Raw genomic sequence first — 26,372 nt, 5'->3', positions numbered from 1 at the left:
CTGTAAGGATGTAGGCATGGGTATCCACTAGGAGCCTGAATAGTAGAGGAGAGTGCACTACCTTCCTAACTTTTTACAAAGCAATTACATAATACGGCCGAGTTTAAAATTCATATTTTCTTAGTCCCCTCAATCCACTAAGTGAAAGTAAACAGAAGTCCATGGTTTATTCCTACGTTGTTAAAACGTAGGACAGTTCTTTTCAAAACTGATAAGTCTCCCAAGTTCCGAAAATCTGTCTTGTGGAAGTAAAGAAGTCTCCCAAATTAAAAAAAATCTACGCCGCGGTGGAAAAATTTCAAGCACAAAGAGAAGTTCTTTACCCAGCAAGTCAATAAACACATACATGTACATGGTGTTGAACATGTATCGCAAACCAAATATACATTACATGTAAACCAAACCTTACAGCACTGAGCGGATGATTTAAATCCATAAAATATTGACTGATTGAAGGAAATCATCTGTACAACAATTTCATTAATATCAATCCATTATGTGACACATTGCAGGATGATACAGTGATTATGTAACCACCCCAGTCCTACTTCTGTGTTTTACAGAAGCGCATCTTCTGTCCTTCATAATCTGTGCTCTCCTGCACTGGTTTTTAATGGATTCTCCACTAGGTCTCATTTAAGACCATTAGCTAATGGATCAACATGGTTATAAACCTGTTTTATGAACTGGAGGACACTTCTATACAATTCTACTACCACTATTTGGATACAATCTCTGCATGGTGTTTAATTTTTAAGAGGCAGGATATACTTTAAGTAAATGTCAACGACCAGTATCCCAACTGGGAGTATCCCACCACATGTATGAATATCAAACCTGAGAACATTTAAACTTTAGAGTTGCAAGAAAGGTACACACACTTTAAGCTAAGAATTGTGTGCTTTCAAATTCATGTGGAAGTTTCTCAGCTTCAAATTTTGGGGTGAAAAAATAACCCTTTCGCTAAAACTACATTTTGTGGTTGTTTCTAACAATGTTTTACAATATCAAGAGCTAGCTCTCCTGTGCTCTTTACCAAGCAAGTTTTTGTTCATCACTAACTTTCGGAGAAACCGCCAAAGGTAACCCTGAAACAAACTTGTAAATTTCAATCCGAAAAAACAAAGTTCATATACCAGTCAAAATCCTTCTTGAAAAAATATCATGGTCAATTCTTCTGTCAAAGTGAAGAAAATATTCAGAAGATATCCCCCCTCCTCCAATAAAAGCCACTGTTTCTTTCCAATTGCTGCTGGTAAAAATAGAGGCAAAAAGACTTGTAGTTAACCAAACAAAACATCAACATCCAGTTCTTAAATCAAGCAAAGAATTGTGATCATTGTTAGTCAAACTAACCTAACAAAATAAAGAGACTGCGTATAGTGCACAAACTAATCATTTTTTATGGCTGCCATTATTTGGTAGAATAAAGCTGAGCTTGTGTTGGTTTTAAACCAATATCTTAAGGCTGTTGTACACGATCGCTCTCATCAACCATAACAACTAGGGGGGTCGTGGGAAATAAATCTGGAAACCTCTCAACTGTGACTTGAGTGATTATGAGTCACGTTAAGGTGTAACTACTGATTTGACATTTTTATGGTTTCTTTTTGACATCACAATTTATATGACTGTTTGAACCCCCCCCTAAAAAAAAATTTTACAAAATAATTAAAAAAACACACAACACACACAAAAACCCCAAAAAATAAATAAATTAAAACAAGCAAACAACTTTATCCACACACAGCAACGGTATTTTTATAAGCACAGTATAAAGTTTCTCAGGTAATTATTTTCCATTCACCTCAATTTGACTACAATTTCGTGGCAGAGTCGTTTTCAGTGTTTCTGATCAACCATGGAGGAATTCTACCTCCATGGATCAACAGACTAGAGTATGGGTTTGAGTCCCATTCTGTGCTTCTCTTTGGGCGTAAAACTGTAGGTCCAGTGTATTATGCATAGAGGAATCTTGATAAAGAATCCAGTAACACAGAAGGGGTTTGCACCGGTGTTTTTGGCAGGGCTACTGAATGTAAGGTGCTACATTACAGTATGGTGCTACACAAATCCATCTCATAATTCCAAAAGTGTCAATAACCTGTTTCCATTTGTTCAAGCACCTCGAGTACCTTATTGGTATGCGCTGTACATGTAGGACTATTATATTTTTTTAAAGTCCACACTTTCCTCGTGAAACTGATTCGTACCATTTTACATTGTCCATTAACATTACAAGCACCCATACTCACACAAACTAACACTTCCATTAAAACCCGTCTAGTTTCATCAACTAAACCAAGTCAATTTAGGCAGGTCCCTCAGCTCTAATCCAACTCAACTTTTTTTTTCTTCGTCAAGAGCGGCAATTTACTGGCGCCTACCATTATTAACAACGTTGTTTGCCCGCCGCCACCTATGCCACTGTTTGAAAAGGTAAACAACTTGAAAAATTCATGTCCGATCACCATCATTTTTTATTAGCCTTTAGATCCGAATTGGCAGCTCATACAGTGTCTGATTGTCAAACTGGCTCCCAATTAGCCGATCAAAGTAATTAAAAACTATATACATGCATTGCTAGGATGTATACTCTGACAGGGGGGGGGGGGATGGTATTCCAATAACGAGGAGATTGGCTGCCTTATAAATGGTACCACTTGGAGGCAAGATTATACATGCTGAAAATGTTTGCAAACCTTCAAGGAGGAAATATCTACTAATGATTACACTAGGAAAACCTTTCTTCTGTTTTTTTTCTTTTTTTTTCTTTCTTTTTTTTTAAGTCGGGGGGGGGGAGGGGGGAGGGAAGGATCCTGTAATTGGACTGGTCAATAGGCCACGGAAAAAAAAAATACCAGTTGATCATCCAGATTTTTTAAAAATGAGGAGGATAAGGGACTCTTTTTAATTTTTTTTTTTTTTCTTCTTTTTTCAAGATGGCCGCTTAGCAAATCAAACAGGCCACCAGTTCTTCAGTCTAGAGTACCTGTGTTAACAGTACTATTATATTAGCAGGGTCGGACGAGACTAAAAAGATTTGCTGGCAGCATTCACTAAAGTTGTGTTAAGAAAGACGGTTACATGCATGTTACACCTGATTCAGAGCATCACATTAGATTTTGGAAAAGCTCCTAGGCCGGTCCTTTTTTTTCTTTTTTTTTTTTTAACAAAAATAAAAAAATAAACAATAGTTTTAAAAAAAAGGATGCAGCGGGGACAATCAACTGGTATTTTTGTTTATTTGGCCTTCTTAAAGAAAATAGCAAATGTCTGCGATCACATCACAGAATCCAGCCGCCAAAAAAAATGACCAACAACACAAATGGACATTCTCATCAACCAAGATATTTGTGTTGGCGGATCTATAATTTAGTAGCAACATAATTAATTTCCAAGGTAACGAGTGTAATACGTGACAGGTGAATATAAAAACATGAGTTTACTATAGTGCAGCTCTACAGTTCTACCCTGTGCTGTACATGTGTCTGTGTACATTGGCCTCTCCTCAACAGTTCACCATCCATTATCAGACAATGTGCGAGTATACTCCAGAGGAGGTTTCTGCACAGTACAGGAAGATGATGATGAATTTGATGTGTATGCGAGTGAATAAAATGTGAAGTACATTTGGGCATGAGGGTACAGTACATGTACAGGGTGTATTTGGGATTTGAGGCATGGATGAGGTATCATTTTATATTTGGCTTGCAGTGTCTACTTCCCAGGTAATTGTGTTCTTTAGAGTACTGTCTTGCTGTTATTTATTCTACTGCCGCTGAGTAGATTTTCATATTTTCTGATGAGGGGTAATTTGAAAAAACATTACAGTTGATCATAGTGACTCCATTATTTTCTTTGTAGCAGATCAAGTTCCCAGAAAAAGTACAGATTTCGTGGACTGTTCAGTGGGGACAGGAGCTGACACTGATGTGTGAGTTGCTTTTTTAAGTATCAAATATTGAACAAAAATACTGTAGTGTCTGGTGTCTAAACAAACTGCTATAGGGCAACAATTTTATTTTGGATCTTAAACGAAACAGGTATTTGTAAGAGTAAGGCCATTTCCAATTTACCGGCTGTAGCTAACGTCTACGTTTATGAATTGTGATTCAGTAACTAGACGACAATACTTATTCTATTCATTGTAAAGCAATATTCATAAATACCTGACAGTTTCGCTGTTCCTGTTGGTGGAAAGCGCGTCACGTTGGTGTGTATAAACCTTTGTTAATGACCAGTAAAATGTGGTGAAACATGGGCGTGACATGCGAGCTTGCACCTGTGCTTATAAGACAGTTTCTTAATTCCTACATGTATTGGTCGAGAGCAACGGCCAGGACAGTTGTGCCACATCACGCAATACACGTCACGCGCACAGCATTCCCTTATAAGGAGTTGTTTACCCAAGGGCCTTACCATTTCATAGCTGGAGGGGTGTTGTGTTGAAAGAAATCACTGAACAATTATAATTTTTGCATTTATTTACTTTTTGACCCAAAAGTGTTGATGTTTTTTGTCCGTAAGGTAAAAATTTTCAAGAACCAGGCCTCGTTGGGAATGAACCACTAGTTGAAAACCTCTTCACTACACATTGATTCCCTTAGTAACATGTAGCTTGGTAGGATTTGAACCCACAACCTTGCGATTACAAGTCCTGCAGTCTATAGAGAAGGTGAAATAAAAAGTTGAGAACTAAAGGCCAGGGTCAAAGGAGCTTTTGTAACTACTCCTCAAGGACCTCTCAACATTGGACAATAGAGAACGCCTCAAACCACAGGATGAAAGACTGGTGTAGAGAGACCCCACTCATACCCTTATGGACCACTGTATGCCCAATGCCAAGCATTGTGATGTCATCAAACAATAATAGGAGGCTTGGCTGAAGACCTCTAAAACTGTCACCATGGTTTTTATGACCTCACAAAAGGGAGAGGGAAGTTACGTGGAAATACATTGATAGCGCCCAATGGGGTGGCCTTATGTAGCAGTCCTTGCTCTATGGTCAGTTTGTGTAGTTCTAGGACCTTTCAGTTGTAAAACAGTCATTCATGCATGACAACAGTTTAGGGGCAAAAACAGAAACACACAAAACACAGCAAAACCACAAACCAATAGAGTTTTGGTCAGGGGAACTGTGCACCTGTATACACAGAGCTTGTATTTCGTTTGAGGCACTTGAAAGCAACAATGAGGGTTATTTTCAAACTTCTTTAACACTTTTTGACAGTGTTCAATCTGAAATGTTTCTTTTGGTGGCTTTTAAAATCAGTGACGGCAGCTAACAAACTTCCCCAATAAGGGCCCCCCCCAAAAAAAATATATATAGATATATGTTGGATTGCCCTTTCACCTGATTTTTTGCTTGGGTCGGTCGGTCGGGATTTCTTTTTTTTTTAGATGTCAAATAATGTCCAAAACTGCATAAACATTTGATGAAAGATCTAGTTGTCAAACAAGCAAGGTATTAATCATCTTGTAAATCTCCCTTCAAGCGCTTTTTTTTTTGCGTCTTTATTTTGGCAAACTCTTTCAAAAACAATCAATTTCCAAAGTAAAACGAAAACCACACAATTTTGAGGCAAATTTGTGTAGATAATTAATTCTACTTTTACATCTTTCTAACCATTATGCATTTTATAGCGAACGGTTACAAACGCTTTTCAAAGACCAACTCGACCAATCCAAGGCAACGTGTTCCTCTAACATCTGCTTCCTTTGACAGTTCAACAACAAGTGCTACATGTAGTAATAGATGTTAATCTTCACAAGGATAATCCCATGGGACAGCCACTTATCCTCTTAACCCTAATCCCACAATAGCTACCCATAATCCAATCCAGTCATCCCTGAGAATGATTGAAATCTTCCCAGCAGCAACTTCAAGGCCACTCTCCTCATTATTCCATCTTGGTGTGAATAAAGCAAGAGGGTTACCATGGTAATAAAGCAACAGGATAAGAACCTTGGATCACAGCCTTATTATCATTCCCTGGGTAATGATCAGGGATATTTGACTCAGATTCTTAAAGACAGTGTCAGAGGTTGGTTCTTGACCAAATAAAAAACAGTTAAGCCTGTTTCACATGAGAGGAATTTAGCAAGGATCCCTTTGTGTGAAAGGACAACAATTTGTTTCTACTGTCACAAAGTCTCTTGCAAAATCTTCTCACACATAGCTACTTACAACCATGCTTAAATTAAGCAAGGGACCCCAGTTAAATTGTCGTGTGAATAGCTGCGCCTTAGTGTGTATTTTAAACTGTTTCAGCAGTGTTGTTTACTGAATCTGGTCACTGTTAACAAATTCCTGGTTGTCTTGTGGATTTCCCTCCTACCCTCTAAGATCAGGCAGACCTGGATTGCCCTCCTGAAGGGCATGGAAATTTTAATTTTGCAAAGGGCAATTTGAAAAATCCTAATAGTCTTGAAAGAGGCACCAAAGCCAAGACCAGGCAACAAAGGCAACAATCTCTGAGGTCTCTGCAAAATTCCAGGCCTGATGTCCCCATCTAATTTTATCTTCTTCTTTTTTTTAAGGGGAGGAGATTTAACTTCCTTTGATATTTTGAGGATAATTAAGTAAGGAACAGAAATGTGGTAGCCAAAGCCGTCGATTGTAAAAAAATAATAATACAAACAAAATAACAATGACTTTAAAGTTTTATAATAAATGTTAATTTTATTTTATTTTATCCATACAGTGTTAGCACTGTATACTCAGCACTTTCCCGAGTCCTGTGAACAAATATCACAGGCATGTTACTCGGGTTGGATTCGAACCCACGACCCTTGCATTCTAGAGCAGTGTCTTACCAGTTTTAAGCGATAGTTAAATTCCACAATGTTTTTAATCAAGGGTCACATCAATAATTGGCTGGACTTTTACAGACCTTTCAAGCTGTACCAGTTCTGTGAATGCAGCAAACCATAGGTAGAAGCTTGGAGGAGAATCACTTTAAGAAAGCGTTTGACTGTGAGCAGTTTGCTTCTTTAATCCACTGGTTTGTGATGTTATTGAGGGTAAATAGAAATGATGATGGTGAGGTCTTGTCATAAAACATTTATCTGTGCTGTACATGATCCAAGGTTGTTGACACTTCTCGTTGTTTATTTTAAAAAAGCCCAATGTCAAACTTGCACAACCTGCATATTTCTGTGTCATTGTCAACTATAAAGTGCGGTTGAAAAAAAATGAAGAAAAAAATACACATGCCTAATGCGTAAATGGTTGTGAAAGTAGGTACAACAAAGCCTTACTCTAACAAATTAGCAAAGCTCTGTTTTCTGTACTTCTAGAGTGCAAAAGACTGCTATAGTTGAAATCTCTGGCCATTACTAATTTGTGTATACATAGTGTACAAACAAATAGGAAAAAAAAGCCATTGTACATTTTGTACATTATATGACATTCCGGTTACTGAAGCATTTTGGAATCAGCTTATCTATAATCTCAAAATGAATGTGAACATATTAATTCATCTCAAATGAGACTGCCTGAGAAATACTCACTAAAGCATACCAGGTACATGTAAATGTAGCAAAGCTGCCAACTTTTGTGCAATCAAGGAGATTTTGAGCGTAACAATTGGGAGATATTTATATTGAATGTCATTAAATATGGAAAACAAAGTCCATAATCAGTACTGATTTTTCTACTATATGTACTTACTGACCAAGAATAGATTGATTCAGTCAAACCATGGTCACACCAAACTAAATTGAAGGTAAAAAACAAATAGCCAGTTGATTGTGCCTTACACAGAAATTGTGGAGGCAGAGCAATGAGCCATGGCAGTAAACCATGCAAGACATGACACTGGCAGAGTTCAGGGATGGACTTTGGATAACATGGTAGACATCCACAAATTAACAACAATGGAGGTACATGTACATGCAGGTTTCTACTTCCATTGATAATAACACAGTGTCTCATTTTTTTTTATATTTTTTTTTTATTGCAGTTCCGATACCAGCATGTTGGAGAAGCATAAATTTTAAGCTCAAGTACAATTATGTATAATATGCGGGTCTAAACTACAGTACAAATGTAGGTCACTGTGGCCAAAGAGACTAATTGCCTCCAGTCTAGGCCTTGATACGCTGGTCTTGATCTTGGTGACCCTTCAAAAGTTTCCAATAGACTTTTAAGATTTTCCAATGGAAGTGCCCTTTGCAAATATGAGAACGGCCTTGTCCTCTCTAAGATGAGACTCCAGGCCTGGTGTACCGGAAAGAAGAAAACAAACTTAGGCGACCATGCAAAGCCTCAATATTTCCACAGACATGCCAGAAACCTTGTGTGGTATTTGTTTACTGTAGTGGTTGTTAGGGCTTGATATTGTCGTATTTGTGGAGACCCAAAACACTATGGGTACGAAACTGCTGATATCCTCACAGATGTATTTCCTTGTTCAGAAATTTAGATTTAGAATTTAGTGGTTTCCTTATTAATTGTATAGTCAGAGGGGCACATCGGGTCAGAATTTGCTTTAAAATGTAAAACAGGCCACAAGTAACGCAAAAATTGCATCAGGGGTAAAAAAACAACATGATTTGCACATTTTGTTTGAAGTTGAACAAAGACAAATTATTAGAGCCAGCGAACCAGCAAACCAGCGAACTTCTGGATTAACGTGCCGGCACTCTACCAACTGAGCTATCTAGCCCTATCTTGGCAGTCTGCCTATTTTGTTTTATATCTTTGTTCGCGGTGCCAGTCAGAAGCCATGTAGAACCTTTAACTGCAAAAAGGTTGTGGGTTCGAATCCCATCTAAGTGATTTGCCTGTTTGGTTTCGTTTCCCACAGAACTCTTGAAAGTACACAGTGCTCAGAGTATGGGTAAAAACAAATTATATTCTGTTAAAACTAACATCCAAATAGTAAACCCATGTTTTGAATCCTGTAGAAATGTACCTCCTAGACGAACCAAGAATTCTGTCACTAAACTGACATGTTTAAGTGGACAAGCTGGCATGATAAATTGGTTGCATGGAAACTACAATGCAAATGTAATGAGAAGTACTTGTACTATGGCAAAATAGCTCGGTCTGTTAATTTTAGACAAGTTTCACAACCTACAACTGTAACCACCAGTATGTGAAGTGTACACACACTATGTTTTATCACTCACTTGAACGTTTTGAAACAAATCTTATAAAAAACTCCACTCACTTCCTCCTTCAATTTTTCCAAATAGAGTTTCGTCCAGGAATAGGTTCTCCCGGGTTTTACCCAAAACTGAGTGTGTATTTTGGACTACAAACTCTTTGAAAGTTTGGTCGAAGCATGCTGCATTGAAAATCACAAAGTTTGTACTTGAATCTTTTCAAGTATGTGAGGGGAAGGGGGGCAAAGATTCCTGAATTGGCTCAAAAGGTTCCTAATTAAATATCTGACGTCTGTCAGTGCGTGGTTTCTATAAAGGTCTGAAGTAGTTTGAGTATCATTAGATCATATTCTGGGCACTTTCAGACAAACAACTTTTAACAGAAATTTAAAACATGCGTGTACACAACACTAATGAGCACAACACATTCTTTTCTCCTGTACTACGACTGCCGGTTTCTCCCCAAGATTTCTCAAAACTGTCCGGAATTCGAGACCCAAATTTTGGAAATTTGTCCAATCCAAAGGACGCTGAATTGAAACGGAATGTTTTCAACTTGGCGTTTACCTTTGTTTTTAAATGTCTTTATACTGTGCATTCGGAAGCAATAGTTTAAAATTAGGTAGTTTGAAAAAAAAAAAGATGTTGTGTTTGCCTATAAGGAGAAATTTGTACGACTTATCAGCACACAATTTGGAAAACCCTGGACAGGTTTCTAGCTAAAATGTGCTTTAAAATTTGTTTGTTTCATAGAAGGTATGAAACCCTCTCAAAATGGCAGCTCCCCTTCTCCCCCACCTAGTCTCATCCTATGCTTTGCTACACATTGGTAAAACCAACCACACCATTTAAAACACATCTCAGCTCCCAAGGTTGCCAAGACTTGTTCCTCAGCAATAATTAAATTCTCCTCAACCAAGCCCAACATCCACTCGAACAATAAAAAAAACAAGTTCTCATCTCTCCAGAAAACATGCCCAGGTAGTCGTGCACAAACTGGCACTCTCATGACGCCAAGCCGCAGAGTGAGGTATTTAATACAGTGCAATGCACTCCAAGGTATCTTACTGCAATTGCTCATGGTGTTAGCGTCCACAGGAGATTCACACCAAGTACGATGAGGCAGGTCCTCCTCTTCTAATTATACACACCAGCGGACTCCTCAGTAATTACGCCTTGTTCATGGGGCAGCCTGCATCTTGTCTGCATGTATCAATACAAATGGCGTGCCACGGCCGAGTGGTTTTATAAGAGTACCAGACTAAAACTCTGGTGATTCTAAGTGTGGGTTAAAGTCCAAGTCATGGCAACTATATACTTGAGCAAGTTTATTTATTTGTTTATTTATTTATTTATTTATTTATTGTTTATCCTGGGAAATCCATTCAGTAAGAAAAACTCACTGATCTCCCATGGATCCCAGCTAATAACAATCTACAGAAGTGAACTTAAGATAAAATATTAAAAATTTAACCAGAAAAACATTGCACATTCATTTAAAAAAGCACTAGATCCAAGCACACATACATTTTGAAAACTACAAAAAACGTTTTTAAATAGGACGAAGAAAATTAAAACCAAATACAAAGAAACAAAAGAACCACAATGGAGTAATAACAAAAGCCAGTAAAAATGGGATTAAAAGTAACTCTTTACCATAATTGCTTTGTCCCTTTGCATGAGACACTAAGCAGTCGGCCCTATGTAATGGGATTGTTACAACGTAGTTAACGTAAAAGAACCCAGAACACTCGTGTACATATCGTGGAAGAGGAGGGGTCTAAACCAAAGTGTTTCTGGTTCACTTAGCAAGCACTCCTATAGACCTTTATCATGCTGTCACCATCTTGGTCATGTTCCCTGTTTCCATAACAGTAATGAATGCTATCATGCATTGCGCAAACATGGCACCAGACTATTGTATTTCGTCCAGCCTCAGTTTGGTTACAACGAGTTGGAATGGAATAAAATCAAGATGGCAACACCGTGATAAAGGTATATCAGGTTTCCTCCTGGGTTTGCGAGCTAATGTGATCTTAAAGTTCACTTTTGTGGGATCTTTGGTTTCATTACCATAAATAAATATCTCCATCTTCCTGCTTACTTTTCATATACCAGAACTAACGTCTGCAAAATAAAGTAATGTCAAAGGGTCTTATGTACTTTTTGTAGGACAACAAACACAATGTCTACAGATTTACACTAAACTTACACAATTTGAAGATAACGATAGTAGAAAGCTTCTCTGAAAATATTACTTGCTGAGGTGCTGTAGTTTTTGAGAAATGAGCAAAACAATGTCATGAAAATAATTTTCGTTTCAGTGATCATGAGATAAAACTATTTTAGCATGTAAAAACGTATTTTCATGACATTGTTTAAATACTCATTTCTCAAAAACTACAGCACCTAAGCAACTAATATTTTTAGGTACGCTTTCTACTATCATTATCTTCAAACGGTGTAAGTTTAATGTAAATCTGTGGACATTGTGTTTTGTGTCACAAAAAATACCCAAATCCTTTAAAACGAGTTGTTGGGGATTTCCCCCTGTAGAATGCATCCTGGTTAGCTCTGCAAGTAATAACTGACTTTATTATTTCAAAAGCACTGTATAACTATTTGTACTTTTATAATGTGTATCTTCAATTTTAAGGGCTACAGACCATTGTTGTTAAAACTCTCACCATCCCAAACCTTAAAAATCCATTGCATTTTTTTTTTTTTTTTTTTTTTGGGGGGGGGCGACTGAGGACTGCACTACACTGATTAAATGCTTTTATTTAGTAGGTGCCCTCCAGAGTTTGAGAAACTGTATAAATCACCTTAGGGTGAAAGGGGTCACACATAGAATGTCTATGTGGGCCAGTCAAGGAACAAGCTAGATACATGATTATATTCCAGTTTGGTATTTTTGTAAAAACATTTTGCTCAACACAAAATACCATCCTGGCTTTGGCCAAGGGGGTGAACTTTTGTCCTTTCGGTCTTTTGAGATATATTTTACAGGTGGAGGTAGTGATTAATTAAAAAATAGTCCCTGATTATAAATAATTCCAGGAATGAATCTTACTTCACAAAAAGTCATGATGAAATTGTGCCAAACCATGTACATACAGTAGGAGTGATTCTTGCTCAGTGGCCAAATCAGGTCCTTCCTTCGAGCTTAAAGGAACATTACAAAATTGGTAAGAAAAAAAACTTGTCTAAGATCTCAGAAACTAACACGTTCTAATGATGATGATAGTAGAAAAAATGATACATCCCTTGAAATATTTCTGTCTGAAATGTCATATTAGATGAGAAAAACTGATAAAACTAATTTCCCTTTTGGAATTTATCGCTCAGTGAGCGCTTTACTAATTTTGTGTGTTTTTGTATCGATCTCATGCAAAATGTGTCATCAGTTTTTCACTATTTTCTTATGACCGGATGGGTGATCTTTCTCAAACTTCTACAGCTTTGTCAGTTTATGCATGGTGGATTACATACATTGTGTGTAAAGCGCTTACACTACCAGAAATTGTGTTGTCAGCACAAACTAATTCTGTAGTGTTTTTTAAAATTATGTACCACATAAAAAAGTAACCATGAAAATCACTAAAGGGAATGATCCCTGCCACCCAAGCGTAAGCCCTAGGCCCTGGATAGCTTTTTGAACAATTTGCAATGTTTTACAAATTGCAGAATTGCACATTGGATCATGTTGTTGACGTGCACTGTTATGTGCATATTACAGACTTTGTTTACATAGTACAAAATCATTGCCTGGGGTTTGTAAAAACATCAACAGTTATGTGTACAGCTGTTTGACAACCAGTCATTATGAAAACATGAGGTGTTCCATTTCAAGGCCTTAAAGGTCTAAATGTATCATCCACCATGCTGTTCATTTATGAACAGGGCTAATGATTCTAGTCAACCATGGGAATGGACCTTGTTCACTTGTTCGTTTCAGTTGCACGCCAGGAGTACCGGGTCTGGCTTCCTAACTGCTGATCAAACAATTATAATAAGGGCTTGACAGGGTAACAGCCTATCTCTTAACTCTGTGGATTATACACCAAGTATCGGTTTAAAAAAAAATTAAATGCAAACCCAAACTGAACATACGTGTACGTATGGTTTTCGGCCACAAATAGTCCAATTCCAAGTTGTTATTGAGTACACAGTGTATATAATGTAACTGGACAACTCTTTTGTGACATTTTCCAGCAAGTTGACCAACCTATATTACAAGTTACGTACATGTATGAGTACACATGTGGTCACCATCATGGGCCAGTGGTCAGACTTCAGAACTTGCAATCACAAGGTTGTGGGTTCGAATCCTACAAAGCTAACCACTGATTTCACAAGGATAGGATGTTGTCTAGCTACTGAGTCACTATTTCTAGTTGTGAAACTCATACAATCCTGAGACATTAATCCATGGTTAAACCAATGTTTGCATGAGAGAGAATGGCTGTTGCCAGCTTGGTGTTAAAATCCCATTGTGGAAGTTTGCCGAGTTCCCTTGACAATGCTTGATGGTAAGATCATCTAAACAAACAACAGACAACATTATGTGTACACACCCACTTACATTGTACAATGTAATAATGTGCACAATGGGACTATACTACACTGTTCGTGTATTACCGCAAAACTGGGTTCAACACTTACATGTATTGTACTATGCCCTCAACACATGACATACTATTGCAGGCTATAGGATACACAGTTTATTTGTGCTATCATTCAAAACTACACACTTTGTAAAATTTTCAACACAATAATTATTTAGACAATTTACCCAATGGACCTAGCCTGTACATAATGCACACAATACACAGCATTGTATAGTGTCTAATGTAAACACTATGGTAATCATTTCACAGGGTACAAGCACCTTCGTCAAACTAAAAATAATCAATAACCATCGCTCAGTCCAATCACAACGGACATCCCTTCAATAACAGGGATACAGAGTTATATTTTTTTGGCTATTATAACCGAGCTCTTATCAGTCATATCTCATTTGGTAAGATCCTGTTATGCTGGTAAACATGCAGGGAAATCCTTGAAATAGGATCATGTACACATACATGTAATCCCCATAACGGTACAACATATTGCCATCGATGCAATGAGTATTAATTGGCTCAAAGTTACGATAATGATCCTGTACATATAAATAGTAGGTCAGTAATTGGGTCAGTAATTACACAGGGGTTTTATTTGTATATTTACATCTATCAGGCATGATTAGTCCTGGAAAACAGGTACTTTTCTTTGATTGAGAACAAGGGATGACCTTACATGACATACTGTACACTATAGGCTTTAAATTACAAACTGTCTGATTGTCTGGGCAAAACAATTTGATATCACTCTCAGTCTACATACAATAAAGCCTGGTTCATATTCTTTCTGTGAACACGAATACATGTACAAATTTTGACATCACACATTCACATATCCAGCCCCCCCCCCCCCTCCCCACCCCAACAATCCGGAACTTAAACTCAGCATAATAGAAAACAACTTTAAGAATGTCATCATGAGTTTGCTAAAACATTGTAATGTGACCCTGGAAAATAAACATTTTCAAGAGTGAATGTCTGATTGAAAACATCCCCTCAGTCATGTCATTCAGTGCTCTGAACTCAATTTCTGGTGTCGTCATGAGTGCGGATACTGTTCCTGGTCATGGCACTTTTATCCTTGAGCAAGATATTTAAAATTATAAAAAAACATTATTTGGTTTGTCCTTAGGATCCTGGGCAAGTAGAGGTAGAAGAATAGTTCTCCTTGTGTTTTTGAATGCGCGTTCAAGAATCCAGGGCAAAGAAAGGGGCTTGCCCAGCTGTTTCTCGCATGTGGTTGTCTGCAGATTGCTTTCCACAACCTCTAATAAACCCCTACAAGGCGAGTCTGGCAAGTAGCAACTCATAATTCAAACATAACTCTGCATACATTGAACATGTCCTAATGAGTGGTTTGAGACACCAGTCGTGCTTGATATAAAGTGCGATACAAGGACTGCAGAGTTCAGTATTATGAACATTATTGTTGTTTAGGAGCCCCATCTTACAACATAAACGTAAGGTGAATGTTTCATGGAAATGGCACATGATGAACATGATTTCAGTGGATGCAAATGGCACCATACATTCAATATCAAACTCTTTCAATACATCATTTTGGTGGAATGTTATTGCTTTGTTCTTTAAACATTTATGAAGATAAATAACTTTTATTTGTGTATCATCCTGAAACTCACTACATATTAAATTTCAGGCTGATACAGACAATAACGCATGAGTTAAGTAAACGGCGGCATACTGTAGACAGATTTATTTTATTGAGGCACAATTCTGAAGAACATGTATTACATTCACAATGTCTTACCTTCATCAATGTCTCCCCTTGCCGCAGCTTCAAGCAGCTGAATGTTGTGCGCAAAATGAATCCTCCGTCCTTTCTTGACATTATCAAACCGCCCGATTCCACTCTTCCGGCTTTTCTTGATAAACTCCTTGTCGCTGGCCGTCCATCGTTTCAGCTGTGCCGCTCGTCGTTTCCTGGCTAATTTAAGACGATCCTGCACGCTCATTCGTTCCAGCGATGCCATTTCGGCAACAAGCTCATCGTGACTAGTCATTTTGATGGCGGCGTCGAAACAGTATCTATCCCTTAGCTCCAAAGGAAATAACTCTTGATAACGAAGCTTTATAAAAAAAAACTTTTAATGAAGTAACAGGGCCAATAATCTGATCATGTGATCTGAATAAAAGCAAAGAGCATGTCCATTTGAAGTACTCCTGTTGGTTTTTCCCGTGCTCCTACTCTGGCTGGGTTATATTCCCAAACTGAACAACAGACAATCTGCCTGCCTAGTTGATTTCCTCTCACCGCTTCCTCAGGAAGTTTAACTCATATGACCTTTGACATGACAACATGGTTGACTCCTATGGTAGGGGTGTTTGTGGGACATCCTTGACGTAATTAATGACACAAAGTTGCTCATTTGGAACTGCAGGTAAATTTGTCACATTCGGGAATGCGTCATCATGGCTGAGCCTGAAATACAGCAAACAGAAGTCATCGTTAAACAGGCTTTATACAAAAATATCATTCCATTTTCCATTTCTTTTTACAAAAAAAACTCTACAATGTCTTAAAGGACTTGGAGCAAGTTTAATTATGACACTTTAGTTTTGCGTCTTCATGTAGATCCACAACCACATTTGTTTTGCACCAAGTATTATCTTTGGTTTTGCTTTTGTGGCATCGATTTCGGTATTGCTTTCTTTATAATTGTGTTGAACAAAACGATTAACAGCCAGTGCAAGATGGCATATTTCAGTTATGTTTGTAAAGCTTTGCATGGTATACAGAGTATCAAGACATCAAATTTGCATCAGTCTAAAAAGATAATAATTTGTATACAGCGAGGGTTGAACAACACTCTGAAGTCCACAGCATCAGACCACTACAAGGATTGTTACTAATTTTGTCTGGCAAAAAGTTATCCAGAACAAACACGCACCTACACAAACTTGATGATTCACGACCTGTGAGTGCACTGTGCCATTGATGTGTTTCAATTCATCAACAATGTTGATCAGTATTCACTGGTTGACAGGTCAAGTCTGTTTCGTTGCATGACCTACGCTTTGTACAAAACCTACTCTGCAGGTTGTTTTTTTCGCTCACAATAATTTTCTGTTCTTAACAAAGAAGTAGATTTCAATGAAGGTCAATTGTTGCTGAGAGTGTGAGAATGAAATGTTTTCACTAAAAAAAGTCAGAATCCAGAAATATTTTCAGCTTGCACTTCCCAGTCTTGTTCATAATATCGTTGCGCATTTAAACCACATCATTATAAAAGCAGATGGTGCCTTTGGAAATGCACAGCTCCCTCTATAATGTGTGTACATTGTACCAGGACTCGCTCTAAAAGCTTTTTGGTTTAAAAGTACATTTGTGTAGCCAACCGGGCTAATAAACTAGATGGGTTTAACTTGCCCACAGGAAGTTTTAGAAGCACTGAATTTAAACAGTATGTATTGTCATGACAAATTTTTCTGATGCATTTATGGTAGCAATTACATTCAGTTACAAGTATGAATGGAAGAAATATGAGCATTTTAAACCAATTGAATGCACAGTTTTAAGGAGCATACAGGGCAAGTTGAGAGGTCTAGTAGCATTTTTTATACAATGTATGAGGGGCTAATGTTAAGAATGAGCCCTATACATGTACATGTATGTACCGTGTATAAAAAATGGTTCAGGTAATCAAGAATCCACAAATCATACACAGATGAGGACATTTATGTAATCATCATCACTGTCAATTACCATTAAGTACTCCATTTCACAACCTGATCTCTGTTGAACAAGATCTACAGTGGAGTGTACACATCATATTCTCAGCATCCCTGTGGATACACGGATACACCTTTCCTTGGCAATGTAGTTAATAAACTCCCATTGACTCTGAACACAAAGTTCCTCATGGAGCACCCAAGTCTTTAGAATTCCTTGAGGATGGACACCTTTTAAATTCCCTTTTCTGTCTTGTTCTCGGTCTCCATAAATGTATGAAATCATTAGCGTCATCACCAAGAAAGCTTTAATGGCCTTTCAAGCGTCATAAAACCATCCTCTCAAAGTAGTGACACCAGTGTGATTATTAGTTGAACCATGGAGGCGAACTATGAAAAGGAGAACCCTCGACCGTAGAGTCATGCCCGCATAACGTATGGGCGGTGAACAAGCATGTTATTTTGACCACACACACTCTTTTAAAGGCACTGGACACGATTGGTAATTTGTCAAAGGCCAGTATTCTAACTTGGTGAAAATTGGTCATTGAAATTGCAAGAGAAAAACACCCTTGTTGCACTGTGCTTTCAGATGCATAATCAAAGGGTTCAGCTGAAGAAATAATAATTTTGTGAGAAATTACACACATATCTTTCTCAAGTCAAAAAATAGGTACTTCAAAGGGCGCCATTTCTCGCAATGTTTTATCAACAGCTCGCTGTTGCCCTCAAGCTTTTGTGCTGAAGACAATTATTTTGAGTAATAATACCAATACTGTCCAGTGCCTTTAATACGGTTCCCTCCTCTCTGCCTCTTGGGAACAGACTGCTTACTAGCTGGAAGCCATGGTGACATGGTTACTCTCCTCACGAGGTGCTTTGTCGGTAATTGCCTACGTGTGATCTTGGTGCGTAGTCGTGTGACCGCTATGCCTGTCCAGGGTCTTGTGTTTATTGCTAATTTGGCATGGGATGTGTGATGAGATGCCCTCTGGCGATGGAGGGGTACAAGATGAAAATGATCGGTGTTGACCAAAAGATAAATTGCTTGACACAGTTGCTATACATTACAAAATAATTTGTACAATTTTTTTTACATTATGGACAGGTACTAAAAACACCGCACATGTGAGATCTGACTTTGAATATGTTGAAAAATATAACCTTTATTTGGAAATTGTGACCTATTTGTGTGTGTGAAATCTTATAAAACTTATGAACATGACAACTACTCTACAGTAAATAATCTGCCAGATGTATGGCCTACATTTAAGAACTCTGTAATGATAGGCCCACAACTGGTGTCTCTGCAGAACAAAATATCACACATTGGTGTACATGAACTTCGGGTAAAAATAGTTTATACTTTATCCCTGATGCACATAAGTTTATCTCTTTTGCTTAAAACCCAATGCTACATTGATGATTTCAAAATTTTATCTAGAGCTTCTTCTCACGAAGCACGCTCATAGTCTAGTGGTTACACATCAGGGCCCAATTTCATAGAGTTGCTAAGCACAAATATTTGCTTAGCATGAAATTTATTCCTTGATAAAAACAGGATTACCAACCCAATTTTCTTTTGTTGCATTTTGTTTTTTTCTGGTATTCAGCTGATGATGTTTGCTTAGAATACCCTGAAAATCATGTGGAAATTTGTTTTTGTCAAGGAAGAAGTTTCGTACTAAGAAAATTATTGTGCTTAGCAGCTCTATAAATTGGACCCTGCTCAAACATTGTAGCATGCTGGTGTCTGGGGTTTAAATACAAACTGTTTGAATCTCACCTAAGCAGTGATACTAAGCTTGGGTGATATCGATTTATTTTATTCACGATATATCGCCGACAATATATCGCGATATTCGATATAATCGCGATTAATGAAATTTGACATCATCAGTCTTAAAACTCCAAGTGAAAGTTGTAGAGAGACAGTCATAGCATAAGAGAGGTGTTCTAATGACCTATTCTTCTGGTTTTACTCCAAACCTATGGGGTGCAAGATGTCTCAGCTAGCAAATACATCGCGATATTTAATCGATATATCGCGATATATCGATATTTCAATTAAAACCAAATCCATCCGATATCAAAACCGTTTCCAAATTAATATCACGATATTCGATAATATCATGATATCGCCCAAGCTTAAGTGATACTGGTTTTTTTTTATTCCAAAGACAGGACTAAAAAAGCACTTGACATGCCCTAGTATCAGTGCTTACTTCCAGTACACATCGCTGTACATCAAAGGGTAACCATAAGTTGACATTATATGATACGTTTTCTAATTTGTTACCCCCCCCCTTTTCCCTCTATAAAACAGGGGTTATTGTATCATTTGTGTATGATGAAGGCCGGGTGATTAGCGGTGTTGATGGAGGCCTGTTCATTGCCTTGGTGCCCTTTGAAATGTTACAATTTAAGTTAAAAGCCATTATACACTTTCGGTAAACAGTATTGTCCAAGTCCCACACTTCGTGTATCACAACTTATATATAAAATAACAAACCGGGAGAATTTAGGTTCAATCGGTCATCGGAGTCAGGAGAAAATAACGGGAAAACCCATTCTTGTTTCCGCACGTTTTGCCGTGTCATGACATGTGTTTAAAATAAATCTGTAATTCTCGCTAACGAGAATTTATATTGTTAGAATGTTTTCTCAAAAAGTAAAGCATTTCATGGAACAATATTTCAAGAGAAGTCTTTCACCATTACCTTCTGTAAACCCTGTAAATTATTTGTAAATCTGTGAACTTTTTTTTTTTTTTTTTTTCTGTACCAAAAGGGTATAATGGCTTTAAGTTTCCTTCACAGAGGTGCCCTTCACAAGGGAAAACTGCCCAAGCCCTAAAAAACAAGAACGAAGAATAAAGTAGGCGTGCATTGATGATGCTAAAAGTAACACTACATGTACGTCTGTAAGTTTTGAGGCAAATTGGTAGCATAAAAAGCCAAGCCAACACACAAAACTCCATTGTCCATGTGATGCAACAGTTCATGGTCATTCTACATAGTACGTGTATACAGTTCATTATAACAGGTAAAAATCCAGTGTAAAGATTTTTTTATTTTTTACAATTGTACAAAGTTCTGATTAGTTCTTGTCAACGCCTGTTCAAAAACTTCCTGACACTTCCAATGAGACAAAAAAATACATTTGATTTATAAATGACCACTCGGATGAAATCTACATTTAGACAAGTTACTAACAATCAATGATGATTTGTACAAAAAACTTGTCAAAGACTAGTCTTCACAGTTGATGTTCATGTATCTCAAAATACCCTTGTCACATGAAGTTGTGTGCTTTCAGGATGCTTTGATTTTGAGACCTCAAATTCTAAATCTGAGGTCTCAAAATCAAATTCGTGGAAAATTACTTCTTTCTCAAAAACTACATTACTTGAGAGGGAGTCGTTTCTCACAATGTTTTATGCTATCAATCTCTCCCAATTACTCATTACCAAGTAAGGTTTTGTGCTAATAAATATTTTGAGTAATTACCAATAACGTCCACTGCCTTTAACTACCTACAAAGTAAACTTAGCTACTGCAATAGATCTGTATGCTGAGAACAAAATTTGATTTTCTTTGTAAAATAACATTACATTTTACTTTGCGTCTATGACCTTGTGCTTCTCCAAATACACACGTCTGTATTGGTCATTTGTTCTGGGGCATTCAGGTATGTTCCCTTTATGCTACGAGAGAATTCAAGCATCGATTCGTCACCAGTCCAGTATAAAAAAAGAAAACTCTGGATCACTGCACAAGCCCATATGATAAGGCTGTACAGTGTAGTAGTGGTGGGCTAAGTAACCAGCAGGTATAATGGGTACAATGGGGAGTCGGGGGGGGGGGGGTAGGAAATGGGCTGGGTCACTCTGACATGAGCTGGCTGATTGATTTGTGAATAATATGATAAATGATAAAAGCACGAGCTGGGTAGCTATTAATAAATTTCTGTTTGGTTTGCAGTAACACCATCATGTGACAAACTTACAAAGTTTCCTTCCAAATTCTTTCTACTCTTGCATTCACATTTTGTTTGTTTTTTGTTGAAAGTAGAGTTTGTTCTTAGAGAATAAACTCTCTTAAATTCTACTACCGCGAGGAGTAGATGTTCGGATGTTCGGGAGACTACTCAGTTCTGTAAAGAATTGTCCTGCTTTTTAACTACTACCCGGGCAGAAGGTACTGTATGCATAGAAACTTCGCTGGGACTACTACCTTCTGCCCAGGTAGTATCACTAACTTGATTGCGATAAATTTCAACAAAAAAACAAAACAAATGTGAATTCAAGAGTAGAAAGAATTTGGAAGGAAACTTTGTAAGTTTGTCTGATGATTTTGAGTTGAACAAAGAAAAAATTACTAATATGGGACTCCAACCAATGATTTAAAATAATAAAATAACAGTTCTCTCCCAATGATATGTTATTTTCCTAATTTGTTTTGTGTTGATTAACCTTTTCATCAAGTTAACTTTGCAATCAGCCCGGTGGCTTGCACACAAACATTATAAATTTGTGTAAACATCAGTCTCAAAGATAAGGGAGATTATGAGCTACCTGTAATCAACAAATAGTGTTATACAGTGCCACTATGGGAAACATGAAGTTTCAAAAAGCATGCTCCGTTAAGGCTACTCCCTGTGAAAACTGGTATCACACATTAATCAGCTGTAAACTCCAGCAGGCTGCATTTGAACCGCAAATGAATTGGTTCTAAAATGAGTCGTTATAATACTCTTTTATAAAGCGAACAAAGGCAAAGGGGGTGCAGAGGCCGAGATGAACTATCCAAAGTATTCAAAAAGTTTCTAATAGTGAGTAAATAAAAAATGCTTTCTCTGTCCATTTTTTCCCTTCTCTTCCTGCTGCCCAAATATGGGCATCTGTATGAAAAATTCCGTTTGATTGATGCATAATGATACGTGTATGTAGGTGTAGTATGCCTACGTAGGTTTTATCAGGGCTCAGGCAATTGTCTCTATGCCCCTTTCCTGGTCATTGACTTGGTCAAAAGTACAAAAGAGTTGATGTGGAGATTTGGTTTTTCGCATCCGAACACCCCTTTTTTTTATTAATAAAAGGATTTACTTGATACATGTATGTTTTCGAATGCTAAATTTTCACCTTAAAAATGGGAAATTCAAGCCCACATTTCATTACGCTGATGCTACTATTGCACACTCATGCATAACTAAAAACCTTGAATCGAAGTGGATCAGGGATCAGCGTGTCATCACAGACCACCATACCTCGCAAAATTTGTTGCTTTTGTTTTTTCAAGACTCTGAATACAAACTATCAACCAGATATGTGGACAGATTAGGAACCAAACTATAACTTGACCGTAATAGTAACTTTAAGGGGGGTAAATTAAAGTGGTGGCTAGATAAATATATGCAGAATTTGTTTAGCCAAATTACTAACTCACTGATAATTTCGTTGATGATATGATTTACACTACGTCTGAATTACTAAAATGCCTGTATTCTAATCTATAGACTCCTTACTATGGAAACAGAACCAAACCATATTTTCTATTTTCCTCCCTATTTGTTTTTCTAAACAACAATCACCATCAAATTCACCACCATGACCCAAGTCCGGCAGGGCGTGTGTCACCTTCGTCGTGTACGCCCACAGCGAGAAACACGGCCCCCATTCACTCGAGTGTGCCGGTGCGCTGCGCTACGTGAGGCCGTTCACCCGTACAAACATGAACTGTCTCTTTAGCTTCCTTAACAAAAAAGTAACCTCTGTTCCTTAAAACACCTTAATAGTAAAGACAAACGTCGACACAGTAAAGCCATGGACCTATTATCTCCACTTATATATTTCAACAGAATTAGCTGGGATTGTAAAGTAGGGAAAATCGTGGTTTTTGCTTACCGTTTGTTGACGTTCTAACAACCACACGTCGTCTACGCCAGCTGAAAATCCGAATAGTCTGGTGCTGCATCTATCAGGTATTTAGCGCACCGTTTAACACTGTATAGGATACTGGGGCATGGTTCTGTAATGCGATTGGGCTATTGAGTGCGCACCGAAAATGGAGAAAATCGATTTTATCCATAGAAATAGAACTCGGGTTCTATTTCTATGATTTTATCCCAACTCCCGTTAGAGTGCTGTTGTCTTGTTCAGGATTGTTACAAATAAATAATAATAACAAGATTTAATAATTTAATTATGAATTCACCAATTTACATCATTTGAAACAAAGAGAGTTAAGCGCTTTGAATGAAAATTAGAATGGGATTAGAAAGCTGGATGGAATCTGGATAACTTCAATCGAGGTTCAGAGAAGAAAAGTTGCCCTTTGGGGAATTCCACAAAAGATCTTACACTATTGTTGTAACTTGTAAGAATTTTTTGAATAAGGAACACGAACAAATGAATGGGCTGGTTGTAAATAAAATGATTATGCAAAGAGAAATGGGGATGGAATTTAAACTACGATATATTATTAATTTGTCCTAATCCCCCCTCCCACCCCGGGCACCCGCCGAACGTTGTTGTTGTTGTTGTTGTTTTGTCTTTTTGTTGTTGTTGTTTTGTTTGTTTGTTTTTTTTGGGGGGGGGGGCATGAGAAGAATTTTATGTTGCAATCTTTCGGCTCTATTTATATGCAGGGCAATCAATTTGAAAATGACAAGGAACACGTGGTGTAAAACAAAACAATGGATAGGATATGTCTTTTTTTACCACCTTGGGTTGACCGTACCTCCATGATGGAGGTAGAGAATTGTTTTCGAAAAAAACTACTACTGGTGTGTGAAAAACATTGTTTTTATCATTTGATGAGGTAAACTATTTTTATAGAAAGAAGTTTTAAGCGAAATCCTCAAAAAAATCCCAAGACTGTAGTACTGGCAGTTTTTAGTCAGTTGAGTATTTCCAGTCAGTGCTGGCTTTTGAACCACAAGAGGGCGGTATTTGACAAACTTTGTACATCACTTGTCGGTCGGGCAGTGGTGGCTTGGGACAGGTGGTTAACATTAATTCACTTTCTCAAATCGCCATAGTAAATGCTTTATTTTGTTTTATTTTGAAGACAAAGAAACACGATATTTTCATACAGTTTAAATAAGAATTACATATAAAATGGCAAATCTTTCTCACTTCCCTTAGAAAATACTTTTCTTTTCTATATCTACCTCATGTATTCACGTTGATGTGTTATTACAAAAAGAAAAACAACCCAAAAGGAAGAACAACTGATAACGGATTTCTTTGCGAACAATTGGATGGCGGAGCCCGCCTGCCTCGCTTAAAAATCTTCCTTTTATGTCACTTCATTTCAGACCTGAAAAGCCCCTGTAGCTTTTTATGTAATAAGTCCCTCTTCAGAGTCTTCACAACCTTCCTCGTTTGACAATAATTTATTATAATCAGACTGGCAAGGCTTTTTTTGTTATGATTTTACAGGGCACTGAGACACTACAGGTAACCAAGATGGGAGAAAGAGTGGATTAAAAGTGCCTCAAACCATTCACCGGTCACCGAGTTTCAACCCCATGGTCTCAAGAACATCCAAGAAGGAAATGAGTATCAACTTTGTCTTTACTTTCTCCTTCAATGACCCCCCCCCCCCCCACCACCGCTTTTCAGTCTGTACTTTTTCTCACTCTTTCCCAACTTTGTCTTTCCAGCCTACCCCGCCTTCATCTCTTCTTTTTTGGTCCCATCCGTTCTGCCTCTCTCTTTTCATTTCGTCTTTCCACATCCAGTATTGTTGTGCTGTCTTGTCATTTATTAGTCTTTGAGAAAGACTCTCTAGGGTAAAAACGTATTGACAGGCTATGTATTGACTGAAGAGCCTCCCCCAATAATTGTTTTCCTTTTCTTAATAAGAAAGAATATGATTTAATCATTAACTTGCAACAGCCAATTCTATTTTCTCAATTTAAATAAAAGAAACAATTTTGAGAGAGAGAGAGGTAGAGAGAAATGACTTTTGTCAAAATTATTACAAAGCTCCATCTCATTTTAATAACCTAAGAAAAAATATATTCATAGTACATGTACTTTGTATAATTTATAAGCAACAATTTACAACAAAGGGACACAAATCAATATCAATTTGCTGCGTAGTATTCTTTGTTTATTGACCTTTGTATAAAAATGTTGCAAATTTTAATCCACTCCTTTTGCATAATAATTAACTAATAAAGTTAAATATTAAAATAATAATATCCAACCCCTTGTTTGTATGCAAAGGGAGGGGTTGGGCTGGGTGAGGGGTTGGGTGAGGGGGAGGGGCTGGGCTCCAGAGTGGGGTGTTTAATTATAACCACTAAAAGGAATACTTTGAATTGGGTGCTTCGGGCTATACTAATTATGATATGAACATGGTTAACATGAATATCCTTCAAAATTGTATGGTTTTCCTTTTCCTTAATTAATGAACAAGCACAGTAGTCAACCACTTTGGAGTACACAAATTTGGTTCTACAAAGTCTAAAAAATTGTGTGGATCATTATTCATTACATGTATATTTAACATACATTGGTTTCATAACAGCCCAAAGCAGTCCATCCAAATTCAACATTTCAATTGATGTTCTGAAACAGCGTATCACATTTTTTGTCCAGGCTTTCTAAATTTCAATCCTTCATCAAAGCCTTCCTCACACTCTAGCAGCCCTACAAAATGGTACAGCCATTCACCCAAGTAAAGCAGGGAGGGTAAATTAGGGTAAATTAGTCGGCTTCCCGACTATATAATTTGAGTCCATACCCATAACTGTTATTGCGCACGGGAAACATGACTGAGATTGTGGTCTACTGCCCTCTTTGTTGAGTTTTTAGGAGATGAGGATTATTCATAGCTCTATGGAATTATTGCATTAAAATACATACTTTAAATATTAGTTTTTACTTCTAATAATATGATGACTTTTTACATCATTAATTGCACATTTCTA

At 37.5% G+C, this 26,372-nt stretch overlaps 1 protein-coding gene across 2 annotated transcripts in view; it reads right to left on the bottom strand.

The window, feature by feature from the left end:
- The window catches only part of LOC139934462 (uncharacterized), a 72,897-nt gene extending 49,522 nt beyond the window's left edge, over positions 1-23,375 (bottom strand). For both annotated transcript variants that reach the window (XM_071928705.1, XM_071928706.1), the window contains exons 1-2: positions 23,335-23,375; positions 15,508-16,179 (exon numbers count right to left, since the gene is read on the bottom strand). In XM_071928705.1, the coding sequence (XP_071784806.1) occupies positions 15,508-15,760 (253 nt within the window). In that variant the 5' untranslated portion in view covers positions 15,761-16,179; positions 23,335-23,375. The remainder of the gene's footprint in view (positions 1-15,507; positions 16,180-23,334) is intronic.
- Positions 23,376-26,372: the final 2,997 nt, after the last annotated feature.

This window comes from Asterias amurensis, chromosome 3 (genome assembly GCF_032118995.1).
Source record: "Asterias amurensis chromosome 3, ASM3211899v1".
NCBI classification, from domain to species: domain Eukaryota; kingdom Metazoa; phylum Echinodermata; class Asteroidea; order Forcipulatida; family Asteriidae; genus Asterias; species Asterias amurensis.
Note: the sequence above shows the minus strand (reverse complement) of the source record. Positions and strands in the feature narration are given on the sequence as shown.